The sequence below is a fragment of the Caloenas nicobarica genome, chromosome 7 (genome assembly GCF_036013445.1).
Source record: "Caloenas nicobarica isolate bCalNic1 chromosome 7, bCalNic1.hap1, whole genome shotgun sequence".
Lineage (NCBI taxonomy): Eukaryota > Metazoa > Chordata > Aves > Columbiformes > Columbidae > Caloenas > Caloenas nicobarica.
The window spans coordinates 22,329,706-22,345,149 of record NC_088251.1 but is presented as its reverse complement, the minus strand read 5'-3'; the positions used below and the strand labels follow the sequence as shown (position 1 = coordinate 22,345,149).

The following is a 15,444-nucleotide window of genomic DNA, read 5'->3' as shown; positions in this document are numbered from 1 at the left end:
AAGCTTCCAGAGATGTTTCAGAAAGCTCTTGTTAGACTGAGTGCCTGGGCAAAGGAATTGCAGGAGACACTTCTGATGGAGGCCGAATAGACTCTACAAGGGAAAGAACAATTCTTGCTTAAATGTAGAGGGCGGTAAACTTGGGAAAGAAACATTACGTTCTGTGTGGATAGTATGCTGAAAATGTTAGTGCAGTGGCAGTCAAACAGGCTGATAGGAATTTAGGGGTTATAAGAAGATAAGTTTAGAAAAAAGAGAACGCACCATCATGCCATTATATCCATCTTGTGTTATATGTGTATCGTGAACAGCAGCATGTAATTTTGGTCACCCTGATTTTCTTGCTCAGAGGTACGGAGTGGCTTTCATGCAAGGTGGAGCAACAAAGGTGAGAAATCTGTGACTTGGAAAAGGGGCAGCTGAGTAGGGGGTAGAGTTAGATAGTGCTTATATCATGAGTGGTATTTAAAGGAAAAGTTAAATAGGAAACAACTATAATTCTTCTCTCCTTGTGAAAATGAGAAAAGCAGTACTAAAAATTTCCAGAAGTGAACATAAAGGAAAGGTGAAATACTTTCTCATATAATGTGTAATTAAAATTGTGGAATTCATAGCAATAAGGTGCAGTGGAGGCAAAAACTATAAAAGTGTCTATTCAGGGTCTGGACAAAATAGTGAAAAATAGTTCTATCAGTGATCATAGACATGATGGTCTGGATGAAACTCTAGAGGAAATCCTTAACCTCCCTGTTTGGAAAACAGGGACTGTGGGGAGGGAAAGACCTATGAATCCATCGTTGGCAGAAGCACATTAAGCACTAGATAATCTTTTGGCATAACATGCTATGGCCATTTTAATGGGAGGGGCATCTTTAAATACTTTTCGAACAAATAGTTATATTTTTCCTGAGAGAAACTTCCAAAGGTGTCAGCCACGTTAATTGAAAAATTACTCAGGCAGTGTAAAGAATGAATGCACCATGGCATACTGGCTATATCAATAGTTTCATTTGAGATTTAAAATTCCATGAAACTTTCAAGACTGCAACTACATGGTAAGAATAAAATAAATAGTGCCTGCAGGGCTTTTGCAGGGTTTCCAGGTTTACGGGGTCATTTTTCTTTGATTCTAGAATGTATTTTAATATAGTAGGTGGTATGTATTCAAAGAAAATTGAGTAAAGGGATAGTTTTTGTGGCATGTAGGAAAAATACTGTAATTCGCAAGAAACTGACTTTGCTGAATCTGTGCTTTTTTGTTTGGGTTGAATAGGGTAACTCACATCTTTGACAACTATTGATTCTAGCTTTCTGATTCAAGTAGATGCTGCTGTGTATTTGTGCTTAACTAATATTTTCAAGGTTGCTGGTCCATAGACCATCTGTGATGTCTTTATGCTATTTCTTTTCAAATCTGTTCTGCCAAATGCAGAAGGATAATTGGATAGATTCTGTCCTCATAGCAGTCATGGGTGCTACAGCTCTTTCTTCTGTATGGATGTTGACAGAGGCGTGAAAACTACGGGACAGACTGAAAGATGTGCTAGGTGTTAGGCTTTATGATTCTTCTGAGTGAAAGTGCATGGACAGCAATGTATTTATAAAAGCAAAAGCCCACAAAATCTGACCAAATGACAGACAAACAGCAGGCAACTATGCTATCCTGGTAATAAACCTGGTGACAAAATGAAGGATACTTGCCTGTCTTTTCACGGAACACCACAGTTGTATTGATATATGACATCACTTAGTGCAGACAAAAATTATATACTGTTTCATGTATACCTTACCACCAAAGTGACCAGTTCTTTACAAACACAGTATCTGTATTTAGTCACCTTAGTAATGTGAACTGAGACTTTATCTGTGAAATCAAAACCACTCTTAAGACAGAAAATGAAATCTGGGATGTCGAGCATGCTTTTACAGCCAAAGCTGAATTCATGGAACATGTCATAGACTCCTGATCATAGAGGGAAAATGGCTGATTTTCTTTCACTGACAGAGAAAAAAGAATTATATAAATTTTAAGTTCTGAAGAGCACAAAGTACTTCGCTTGTGGAGGTCGAGTACCTTGTATTGTTGATCTCTGATACTTTTTCCTACCATTAGTCTAGAGGCTTTGATCTCATCTTGTTTCATGAGCCTGTTCCAACAGAGTGTCTCTGATACAAGCCAGACTTAACCAAGGTTATTAAAATGGCCATATATATCAGTGCGGTTTAAATTTACAGTATCTACATGTAAGATTTTATTAGCAGCTACTGTTGTACTCAGTTACTAGGCAATGTGAGATCTGCTTTGGGTCTGGAAGTAGCATGCTTTTGTTAGTTGCATACTGCACCCCTCACCAGAGATTATTATATTGGGTTAAGTGTCATGATAATGTAGTTTTTTCTACTTTTGAACCTCTTTACAATGTGCCATGAATTTATCCATTCAGATTGGTGCTAACTTTTGGATCTCTGTATCAGGTTTTATTGTGAGGTATAAATGTCCCCAGAGGTATGCAGAACTAGGTTTAGAGGGTTTGCTTTTGATACTCTGTTTTAAGTAGTACTGCAGTAAAAAGGAAAGGTAATTTTTTCCCTCTTTGTAAATGCATATACCAATAATAGTAAAAACCATCAAAATCTTTTTGTTAACAAACATCAAAAGCTACTCACTGTTTGTTTGTTCTTGTTTTTGTTTTTCCCAGCAGTGGTATATAAAATTTTGAATCAGTATAGTTAAAATTATGTGATCTATACATATTTTAAAAGTGAAATTGTGGCAACAGTTTGTTGTACAAAATCCTGTATGTTGTTGTAAATCATGATGCGTTCTCTTTGTTACTCAGATCTATACTTTTACTAGTAGGATATAGTCTGTTATTTTGTACTACAATGTTTATTGCTTCAGAGATTCATCTCTAGATGTTTTTCTGTTAGCTTTGGGAATGGAAGAAGGAAATCCTTTAATGACCAACACCATGTTATTTCCTTAGGGTAATTCCTCTTAATTACCACTCGCTTACAGTCCCGAGAGCGCAGGTTATGCACAAAGACTTTGAAACATGGATTACATTTCTGTCTTGGAACACATCATGCTGCAATTCTTTTTCCTTAGGCTATAACATTCTATTACTACTTCATCAAAGGTTTAATTAAACCCATTAGTTTGCAGAAATCATGTACATGCTTAAAAAATTATCATCCTTAACCTAGTAAAATATGTTATTTGTAATATTTTTCAAATGTGTGAGCTCTAATATAGTGTTAACTATTGTTGAGACAAAAAATAAAGTATGAAATGGAAAGAAAAATTTCTTATATTAAGCATTACTGTTTTATTCAGCTGAGTGATGCAGCTAAAATCTTTAGCCGTGTTTTATTGTCTTCTCTGAATATTAATCTAAGAAAAAAAACCATCTTGAGCACTAGGAAAATACATCTATCATGTGAAAAGGATTTTGTTAAACTTTCAGGAACTAGTTTTAAGACTTCATTTTTTCATGAAGCAAATAAAACTTTACAGGTGGTTCACTACTTCTCGTACTAACACTTGTGATTTTTGGACATTATGGATAACCCCTGGATATACAGAGTTTTTAATTTCCGTCTTTATAAGTATATTAATTCAAATAATTTGAGACAGTTCTTTCCATCTGTTTTTGTAGCCTCCCAGAAAATGTGACTAGCTAGACCAGCTCAGAGCAGTAGTTTGTTAAAATAGACAGCATTAATTTTTGTGCCAATCCGATCTGAAATGTATTACATGAACTTAAGAACTTTCTTAAAAGAAGAAAATTTAATTTGCCATGTGCTTAGAACCCCTGAAATATCTCCAAACTGTCATAAGAGAGAGGTCGTCGCTATATTTCTGAATTGTGCAGCCATTGGTAGTCATAGCAAGGCCGTAATGCTTTGCACAGGCTGGTCGTCTCAACAGACCATTCTCTACCACACCCTCCTTCTACCAAAAAACCTCCAAAAAGAAGAGAGTCATCTTTCACTTAAGTAGATCATTACCTAGGAATAATACTAGAAGTAATGAAGCACAATTCCTGCAAAGCTGTGTCTTGGAGGTGATTGACTTTGGTTCTGGGAAGGTATGATCTCTAATGCTTTTGCAACAATTAAAGCAGGAGAAATCTACTTTGTGGATTGTCTGGTCTCTCATAAAAGGATGAGCTCAACTTTGCATAGCTGAAGGCAGTTTTGGGCCCACAAATAATGTGTTAAAGAAGTGGGGGAAGAAACGGCCTAAAACTAATTTATGTACAGATTAGTATAAACTTCCAAATAATGCAAAAATAGCATTAAGAGAATATGAAGTTTGGAAAGTCAAGTTCAAAAAACCAGTGAATACTAGAATTGATGCTTGCATGGTCATGATTAAGTGCTTCTAAAAATTAGTTACATTTATCTTCTTGTAACAATGGGTTTTTCTTTTCAGAGGCAGATTTATGTTTTTTAAACAATTGAGCATGGAACAGAAGCAGTTGTCTTTTGATTTCTTAAATCTGTTAAGTTTATTAACATTTGGACTACATGAAATTTTAACTCTTTCAAATGAAACTCGAATCATTACTAGAGGAGGTTGGAAGGAAAGGCATGCCATGTCTGTCCTGTTAATAACAGACATTATATCCAAAAATGAAGTGCCAAATTTGTTCTACATTGTGTAACGTGAAGGCACATTTTTCAGCTTCTTCCTACTTAGAAACTTTTATAAGAGGAAGAATAGACAATTCTCCAGTTTCTTTTGCAGTATAATTTAATTTCAGCGAATAGTGTATATGATTTATGCATCAGTTGTTTTATTGCTAGATTTTTATTATCGTATAAAACAGAAGGGTAGCAATGTGTACAAACTGGAACACAGGAAGTTCCACTTAAATATGAGAAGTAACTTCTTCTCAGCGAGGGTAACAGAACACTGGAACAGGCTGCCCAGGGAGGCTGTGGAGTCTCCTTCTCTGGAGACATTCAAACCCGCCTGGACACATTCCTGTGTAACCTCATCTGGGTGTTCCTGCTCCGGCAGGGGGATTGGACTAGCTGATCTTTTGAGGTCCCTTCCAATCCCTAACATTCTGTGATTTTGTGTTGCTAGAAATCTAGAAGTCAATTTAAATGAAGTCAGTGAATGCTTTTGTAGTTAAGCATTGATTTTTAGAATGTAAATTCTAACTTTGGAGAGTAAGAAAATATGATCTGTCTACAAGTCTCTTAATACTATTAGTTGTTCTTGTCTTTGAATAGATGTTTCTCTCTAATTTTTCTTTTTAAACATATTTGAAATAATATTTAAATGGAGAGAAATTGAATGGGTTTGCTCCTTTTCTCTTTTATTTCATTCTTTCAACAGTGGTATGGTTTTGGGGAGGGGTCAGATTAGTTTTATTTCCTACAATCCTGCATGAGTGCAATGAAACTGCTGCACTGCTTAGTGCCAGATTTGATGTGTCCTCTTCTCCAGTGTCCCAAGTCCATATTTCATTTGTGCAGTAACTGTTTGAATTCATGGAAGCTGCGGGCCATCAGACGTGCTGTCTGGGCAGCTGCTGACCCTGGTTTGGTCCCCAACCTCAGACCTCCCATCTGTTCCACTTCTTTGAGATATGGATCACATATGGCTGCTTTTGACCTGCGAGCCGGGATCCAAGGAATTGTGAGACTTCCAACAATGTCTAAAGTTGTGTCTAGTATATGGATGACCTCTACTCTTAGTTTAAACTATCTTTTTAGAGACAGCACAACAGGAAAACAAGGAAAGCAAGCTCAAAAGAAAGAATTTCGACCTACAATGGCAGTGTCGTAGCCCCCAAAATTATAGGGTTTTTTCTGATAGTATGAACTTGTTGTACTGCTTAGTCAGTGATTTGACAGAACTTCAAACTGGCAGAGTCCATCCCGCCCCGTTGTGCCCTTCAGGGCCTGAGAGCACGCCAGAGCTGCTCTCCCTTCGCCTCCTCCGTTACTGCTGTCATAGGCCGGCTTTACAGTCCCCCTGGGTTTTTATGGGTTTAGGCTGAAGAACCCCAGTCTACTTAGTTACTCCTATAGCAGAAATAATTCTAATTTTTTTATTTCCATTATGGTTCCTTGAATCGTTTTTTAATTATTCTTTCTTTTTTATAAGGTGGCCAACCCAGGGCTGCATACTCGATTTATCAGTGGAATAATTGCATCTTCTTTTGTTTTCTATTTGCTTATAATTCTTAACATTCAGTTTTCTGGGCTTCTTTGACTGCCAGCATTGAGTATTTTCCTAGAACTCTAGGAAAGACCTTGCTTCTGAATAGTAATTTTATAATCTGTGATCTTTATGTGTAAAGTTAGGATTTATTTCCTTCATTACTTTGCATTTAGTAATATTTAATGTGTTATATTTTGCTGAGCCACTCAGTAGCATGGACAACATCCGTAGTTCTTCGTAGCTTGACCTATTCTTCGTTGTCTGGAATATTTTCTGTCACCTGAAGGCTGCATCATTCCATGAGTCACCTTCTTTTCAGTGTAATTTATGAATTTATTAAATAGCACAGATTCTAGTGGGGCTCCTCTGGTGTCCTTCCTCCTTTCCAGGTACTAATACCTCCTTTTATTTCTAGTCCTTCAAACAGTATTGTATTCTTTTCTTGCCAGTTTAGGATTTGTTTTGGTGGGGGAGTTTTGTTTGATTGTTTTTTGTTTGTCTGTGTGGCTTTTTTCTTTGGTTGGATTTTTTTGAGGCTTTGATGGTGAGCTTATTTTAAAATGCCTTTTGCAAGTCTGAGTGCGTGTTAAATGGATCTCTTGCATCCCTTATACTTGTCGAGTCCTTCAGAAAATGGCAGTATATTGGAGAGAGATGATATCCCTTTGCAAAGGCAGTTTTGACTCTTCCAATGTTGTACGTGTTATTGTACCTTCTAACTATGTTTTATAGTTTCTCCAAACTTGTACACTGTAGATGCTATTTTTAAAAAAAAGTATATAAATAGCCCTATTCCATCCACCTTTAATGGTGTTGTCAAGTTGGTTGACTGAAGGACGAATTTGCTACTTTGGATTACAGCTATTACACAATAGATCCAATCCTTGATGGAGTATATTTTTACAATAGAATTTTTGTGACTACTGTTTCTTCTTTTTAAATTTTAGCTGTCCCTTTTCCACCAACACATCGCTTAACGTCTGAAGAAGTGTTTGACACAGATGGAAGACCAAGGGTAGACATTTTGAAGAACCACTTGATAAAAGAAGGTCGAGTAGATGAAGAAATTGCACTTAGAATCATCAATGAGGGTGCTGCAATATTACGGAGGGAAAAAACTATGATAGAAGTTGAAGCTCCAATTACAGGTAATATTTCTAGATAATTTGACTTATAATTAAATTTGAAAAAAGCCAGATTTTTTCTGTAGTAAAGTTTATCTTAAAAATTGCTAAAATAAAATTTCTGTATAATCTCATTGGATTATCCCTCACAACTGCATTTGCTTAACAGTACTCAAATGACCTGCAAAAATAGACTGCACATTGTTTTTCAAAATGAAGGCATTAAACCTATTGGCAAAAATAGTATGATTGGTATTAAAATGACAAAATAGAAAGTAGTTCAATCCTGATGATTTATGGATTTCTAATTCCTGCATTGTTTTAAGTGGGAATTAAGATATGTACCTGGAATAGAAAAATGAACTCAGAATTATCCTGATATCTAAGTATGTGAAGAGGAGCTAATGGCTGAGGTTTGAAGCAAATACTGTAAACTGGAATTCCAAGTGAAAAATACACCTTTATAGTTCCTCTATAAGTGAGACTGATGATTGCATGTAAACCCATGTTCTTCTGAGGGTAGTCGTACTGGAAAGTGTTGGAATATTGTTTTATCATCTTTAACAAACTAGGACTAGACCCATTCTGATACAAAACTGACTCTTAAGGTTTTTTGGAGTATTTTCAAGGTTTCACTAGTTCTATTTCTGTGTGACCTGATGAAAGGTGGAATTGGCATCCTTTAGTACTTTTATTTATAAGCAATCTAGACTGTAGAAAATAATATATGTTGCATAACTGTTATTTATGATAATAAAAGTAGACTTGATTTTTGTGTTCAAAGCAGATTTTCTCTCATTTGAATGTGTTTTCTTCTAAATATATATATATATAAAAAAATATATAAAATTAGTGTCTGAGAAGTTTCTTTTAGCGCATCAGCTTGCTTATTAATATTTGCTAAATGAAAACATTGAAACAGTTCATTATTATTGACTTTTTTGGAAAATGAATGACTGAAGTGGTAGAAACACTAAGTGACTGTCTGAACTCAGAGTCTTTTGAAGCTCCAGATAAAGCTCAAAACTACAGCGTTGTCCATTTGTTTAGAATTTTTATATTTTCATTTATTCGGGTAGTTAGCCAGAGACACTGGTATATTGGCAGCTGAAAAAGAAGGAAAGTTCTTGTGGTGTTTGACTAGAAATCTTAAGAAAAGTGATATAAAAGAGGACACATTCTATTTAGTCTAATATTTTGTAGGTCATGATGGCAAATGGTCTGCTCCAAGGAAGTAGCAACCTTTGAAGTGTGGTGTGCCATATCCAATATTTATTTTGAAAATTAGAACAATTTTTTTTTTCCCCTAAAAAAAAATCTACTGATAAACTCTGAGAAGCTGGAAGATGCTATTCGTCAGTCAGTCAGTGACATTTTGCACCGATGGAAGGCATAGTCTCTCAAATTCCTGTTAATTGTTATCAGCAATACCTCCTGCAGAAGCGAGAAGGCAGCTCCTGACTTCCACTGAGCTGGGAACTCCCGTGGGAATGAGGAGTTAGGAGCAGTTATCTCTTCCATGTGTTTTTTAAATTTATTTTTTTTTAATTGTGAGATGACCTGACTTTGGTGCATGTTCTTCAAAGTCTTCCCATCTGCTATCTTTGGCACTTCTGCCTTAGGTTGCTGACTGCTGGTCTTGTCCTGTCTCAAATTCTAAAAACACGAGAAAAATCCACTGTTGAAATAGTGGACATGGTTATTTGAAGGAGAAAAGTAGCTGAGCAGAAAGAAGATATGATGATATTAAAAGGTATGTTAGTCTGACTCAGAAACAAAAGCATACTCCCTGCTTTTTCAATCCCACATGGACACAAATTGTAGCAAAGCAGCAGGCATTTTCACATGTGCATACCAAGAAGAATTTGCAAAGATACCTAAAGGCTTGGGGAGGAAGTAAAGAGCTGCTGACGGCTTTCAAGACCTCAGTGCTCAGTGTACTAACTGTGTTTGATAAATATTGCACAGTCTATTAGATGCAAGTAGGGTTATCATCAGTGTTGTCACAGGTAGTGAGGACAGCATCATAATGAAATGCAAAGGGGAAGCTTCAAAAATTTCTGTTATTCCTGCTTTATTCTCGCCTTTCGTCTTAAATAGAAGTACTTTGTGGTTGTTTACTTAACTGTAACTTAGTAACTTTTCTGTTAGATTTTTTTAAAATTAATTGGAACAAAATTTTTGCTTGCAGTGTGTGGTGATATTCATGGCCAGTTCTTTGATCTAATGAAGCTGTTTGAAGTGGGAGGATCACCTGCTAACACAAGATACCTCTTCCTCGGTGACTATGTAGACAGAGGTTATTTTAGTATAGAGGTAACTGAATATATTAATCTGTTTTGTCCTAAGTTTTTCTATAAGCACACTTTCACAGAGGTTTTCAAATGAAATTTTAGGTCTGCTTTAACATGTGAATGTGTTCTTCCTTGCTGTGCTTTCTCCGATGACAAAGGCCTGTTTACAGGAGGATATTGACCAGCCGTTTGGACTGTCCTGTTGAAATCACCAGATTTACTAATTTTTCCTCCTCTTTCTTTAGTTAGTTTTTAAAAAGTTGAATTCTATGGCATTTTTGGTACATAATCCTGCTTCTCTGGTAATATGCAGGAAGGTATGTTTGTATGTTTTTGGAGAACAGGTGAGTCATGACTACAAGGTCCTTTAATTTATTGTAGTTGTTTATCTGTATGAAGTAGATTTGTTTTACTTATATAATCAAGCTTTTTAAAATAAGTACTAGTATTTTTCTTTGCTAAAATTCTGAGGGCGATTACTGATATTTCCTAAGGATGACCTGTGTTTCTCCCATTAATTTTTCAGGTATTTTGAATTCAAATAATTTTTTTTTTATTTTCAGCATGTTTATTAAGTATGCTACATTCCAGATATATTCACTTATTCATATCAATGAGTTCCAGAGCTATGATTTTTAAGTTAACTATTCTTCTGGAGCCAGTTTCGGAAGCGCCTCAGCTTGAGTACTTTTTTTTATAAGCTTCATAGATACCAAATCTAATGGAGTGGCATACTATTTGAAATACCATTTTGCAAGCCACGGTATATGGTACTTCTTTTCTGTATTAAAATTATGCTGTTCTAATAACATGTGGGTATCTACTGTGAAGGGCTTACATGATGCCTTTTGGCGTTTTTAGGGATGGTAGACAAACAGGAGATGCAGCAAGAGTGACAGCCTGAGAGTCATTTATAAGGAAAAATTTCAACACACATTCCTTATTAAATTCAACCTACTTTGCCTGTTCTTGATGATTACAAATAATGTAATTGTCCTTGAAAAGGACATTTACATAGCAACACTATATGCTAATATATCAAAACATGATATGAAAGCTTTTTAACCATGCCACTTACAAAAAGCTTTTGAACAATAGATGTTCTTGAATATATCAATAAGAACAGGCTCAGTTTTTTTCATCACATGTTTTTAGTTTTTAATATAATATTTGGTGTGCTAAATATACTTGCGGAATATGTAAAGACATGCAAAATATACTCTTGAAAACCACTCCAAGGGCTTTTAAAAGGCTTGTCTGTCTTCATTGAGATAATCTGCTCTCTTCTGCTCTGAGTGGCTGTTGGAACATTGGTAAAGTACATGGCAGATTATCTGAATGAAGTTGAATTGCTGCAAGTGCAGGAAGGTGGGGTTATGCTTTGTGGTCTTGTTAAGAAAGAAAAAAGTAGTACATTTAAATCATCCATTTGTTGTCCATTTTAAGTTTTTTTTTTTTTCCTATTTAAGTTTTTGCCTTGGTTAACATTTAGGAAGTTTAAGTTGACCTCCAGGAATTTTCATATATGGTTACTTTAAAATCTTCCTTAGTGATTGGAAATGTAATACACATTTGGTAAAATATTTGGCTTTTCACAGAAAAGTGAAAGTGAGATTTTCTAAAAATGTACAGTACATTGATGTCTTAGTAGTAACCCATTTCCAATTTAAAAATGTTGTAACTTCTAATAGGAAAGATAATTGCATGCTACCATGATTGTGTATAAAAAAACCTGCTGAGATCAAGATGGAGGCTTTCATATAAGTGTATGCATATTGTTCGTTTCTGTACTGGAAGTAACAGGACATAGAGAACTCTGACCATAGTAGTCTGTCTGTATTTGATAATAAAAAATAAATGTGCCAGTACAGGAGAGGTAAAAAAAAAAATTCTTTTTGTGCTTAATACGTAACATGCTTGAGATCATGTAAATCTCAGTAATTTAATTAAATGTAGGATCCATTCACTGAAAGGAAGGTGCTATTTTGCTACTTTTCTATTAGATGTTTTCAAGGTTGCCAGCTTTTACAAATTTTTCATACAAACTGACTTAACCAGGTCACAATTCTAGAATTTGCCAAATCAATTCACATATTAATTTGATGATAAACAGTTGTTTTGTAAGAAACTTCATGCTCTCTGCTGGGAAACAGTTTAAAGAGTCTGGGGACTTTGCAATATATCAGGGTATTTTAGAGTTATAGAAACTTTAGAAAGCAAGCGGTATTATTAGAAAAATTACTATTTTGCGTGTTTTTACTAAAAAGATAAAATAAAAATTCAGAAAGTAGTTTAGCTAAACTTCGCAATATAAGTATTTGAGGTATTTCTTCATGTTTGCTGTGTCCTTTTTAAAAGCATTCCTTTGTTTTCTTCCTTCACATACGTACTATTCTATGCAAAATAACTGAGGAATGATAGCTTCAGGCTACTCGTGTTGATTAAGAACAATAGTGATAACAACTTGGAGGTGACTCCAATATAGTCCAAAACTTCTGGGGTTTCGAGATTTCTGTGCTCAGTTAAAAATACAAGAATCGGATTTGAAATTTAAGAAATACATTTTGGGCATTCAAGACTGCTGGGTGGTTACAGACTCTAAACTTTTAAAATTGTGCATGTTCTGTAGCTCTGTCCTCAACTCTGTTCACTGCTGATGTTGCAACAATAATGGATATATGGAAACTTACTATAATTCTTTGAATTTGCTGCTTGAACACTGGAAAACAACCAGCTTTCCCAGGTTTTTTTGGGAAAAAAAGGTTTACTCTGTCCATTCTTAGTTTAAAATAGTCTCCAAATGATATAGCTGAATTTAACGTAAATAGTTTTGTGGGTTTTTGTCTTCTATTTTTTCTCTATTAAGAAATGTCTGCCTTCCTTCTTATGCCAGTGTTTAGAATCATATTATAAAATCAGGTTTTAGGCACAAACATGTGTTATTTGTGTAGATGAAAGTGTTCTGCAGTATAATTCGGCTGAGTTTATTTTACTATTGAACGTCCAATAAAAATAAATATTTTTTCAGCATTCTGTGTGGCTACTCTTAAGAAAATTAATAAGCAATTTGCACAACTCATGGCCAGAACTGGACTCGGGGAAGTAGTGCTGTATTTTAAAATGGCATATTAAGCTGTACTTGCTTTTGACGCTGTTAATGTTCTTACTCAATGTTTCCCAGTAATAATTTTTGAAGTTCTTATAAACTTGTGTATTTTACTGGATATCTTTGTTTTTCAACAGTGTGTGCTGTACTTATGGGTTCTGAAAATTCTCTACCCAAGCACATTATTTCTTTTGAGAGGCAACCATGAATGCAGACACCTAACAGAGTATTTTACCTTTAAGCAAGAATGTAAGTACTGTCTAAGAATGTAAAATTAGTTTACTTCCAACCTGCTGATCTACAGTCTGTCATTTTGCTAGAAATGCTTGTGTGTTAGTTCAGTTCAGGTCTTGCAAACATTTGGAGGCCCCTTTGGCTTCTGTAGAATTGCTTGTAGTTAAGTGAGTGCAAGTTATGTAGAAGACTTCTGTCTGTAAATATACATTTTGGAGTAAATGTTGATGTATCAATCCTGTTTTTAAAATTGTGGAGAGAGGAAGGCTGTTTTGCTGTCTTGGCTATAATCAGGAGCACAGCGTAACTTGCTGAGCAGCACTGTGAAGCTAGGAAGAAAGCCTTATTGCCAAGTAACTTTTCCATTTGAGGAACTGATTTTAGCTATATTAGATGATTCTTTTGGTGATGTAAGGTTAAGTATCAATCCAGTGACAAATGGATCATCTGCCCTGGTAAAGCCCTCTTTGATGTAGGCAAAAGTGATATAATCTATCAGCAGTTATTAGTTTTTCACTGTAAATGAGAAATCACAAACTTGTCAGTAGCATTTTACAGTGAAGTATGCTGATAATTGTATAACACAAAATAATTCTGTGATTAAAAAAACCCAGAGTTTCTCCACACTTGAGATAGCAGAAGAAAAAAATGAGAAAAGTTTGTACTGCCGGAGGAGAATATGTCTGACAAATGTGCTTGATGTTGTCATGTTTGGAAATGCTCATTTACGCCCAAAAATATTCATTGCTTTGGGGGTTTTTAAGCATTCATTTTGAGATTTGCTCTTATAATTACGATCCACTAAATTACTTCTTCCATCTAATATGGATTTCTTAATGTTCTATATTTCTTTCCTACAGGTAAAATAAAGTACTCAGAAAGAGTCTACGATGCTTGTATGGAAGCTTTTGATTGTCTCCCTCTTGCTGCTCTTTTAAATCAACAGTTTCTTTGTGTTCATGGTGGACTTTCACCAGAAATTAATACACTAGATGACATTAGGAGAGTGAGTATTTTGTGTACTTGAAAATAAGTGGAAATACGGATATTTATATGATCCTATACAATGTCATGTTTGTGAAGTTGTCAGTATATTGTTTTCTGTTCTTGTCTCTTTTGGAAGTGTAAACCAGGAACTGAAATGTAGGCTAAGCAGTATAATAATTAAAAAATCTTGGATTATGTAGTGCATTTTCCATTAGTAGGTCTCATTGGGACAGCTGGGACTGTTACAAAACCCACACATAAAACCCCCTCAAAAACTCCACATTATTTTCTGAGATGGGTATTGCATGTAAAGAGCTTCATATCCAATTGCAATAGTACTTTGTGTTTCTATGTATGAGCTAGCATTCTCATAGCTTTCAGGACAGAACTCATACAAGCTAATTGTAGTCTTAAAATTATTTGGTATATCAAACATCATATTTCAGTTATTCTTATATTTCTTTGAAAACTTTCTTTTTTACTCTCTTGATCATGTGGATTTTCATTTTGAAAGAGTGTGAAATTGCACTATTTAATAGAAATTCAGATTGCTATTTAAAATGGCAAATTTGGTAGGCATTTGAGTAACAGCTGTGGAGTGCTTATCACTGTGGTAAATGTGCTGAGTATAATGGTAAGAAGAATGAAAACAAGTTTTAGAAATTATACAATGGAAACACTAAGTAGTGGTGTATAATTTAAAGGCAAGACGACTGTGATGACATGAGGTCTCTGTTTCTAATAACCTGGTTTCAACTTGCATGGATTGCTGATGTCAGGTGAAGATTGTATCAGATGGGAGTTTTCAAACTCAGTTGCTTTCCTTTTTGCTTTCTCCTTTTTTACTTATTTTAGTAAACTTAGCTGGCATCTTGAATGCTGCATTTGGAAATCGGAACCGTTCGTGTTATGATCTGTAACAGCTAAAGTGTATACAGTCCTAAAATTACATTTGGCCCTTTGAAGGCAACCGCGAGGCTGATGTGGACCCCGGTGAAAATGAGTTTGACACCCCTGGTGTAGTTGATTTCAGCTTAAAATATAAATAGGTGGTTCTAAGAAAGCTTTGGGATTATAGGTAAGGATGGAAGAAAAAAGTTATCCACATAGGGAAGAAGGTATGTGGGTGCTATTTCAAAAAATAACTAAGTATCAGAGAGAAGTATAACATATGTTTCTAATTTGATTTTAGAGTATCTAAATATTGATGGCTCGATTTGTCTTTTAGCTTCATTTATTGTATTTCTCATTTTCTTAGCATTTTCTCCTTGTGCTCCATTTTTCTTTTTTACCTCTCCCTTTCTTCAGACTTATAGGCTGCTGTCCAGTTGAATCTCATTTCTGAATTTGCCAGATTTTTTGTGTACTGATCTGGACCATTTCAGAGGCTGGAATGTCAGCTTGTTTCACTTACAGATATTACATTGCTAAGCAGAATGATCTGAGAGGAGAAGAAAATTATAGAAACAGAGAGGAAGCATATTTACAAGCTCAGTGGTGTAAGTGGGAAAATAT

The 15,444-nt window shown here is 35.1% G+C and overlaps 1 protein-coding gene across 9 annotated transcripts in view; it reads left to right on the top strand.

The window, feature by feature from the left end:
* PPP3CB (protein phosphatase 3 catalytic subunit beta) overlaps positions 1 to 15,444 on the top strand; it is a 44,720-nt gene that overhangs the window by 6,804 nt on the left and 22,472 nt on the right. For 8 of the 9 annotated variants that reach the window (XM_065638551.1, XM_065638548.1, XM_065638550.1 and 5 more), the window contains exons 2-5: positions 7,132 to 7,332; positions 9,500 to 9,624; positions 12,846 to 12,957; positions 13,803 to 13,948. In XM_065638551.1, coding sequence (XP_065494623.1) covers positions 7,132 to 7,332; positions 9,500 to 9,624; positions 12,846 to 12,957; positions 13,803 to 13,948 — 584 coding nt within the window. Of the gene's footprint in view, positions 1 to 7,131; positions 7,333 to 8,930; positions 9,062 to 9,499; positions 9,625 to 12,845; positions 12,958 to 13,802; positions 13,949 to 15,444 lie in introns of those variants that run through there. The other variant, XM_065638553.1, reaches the window with a different exon arrangement.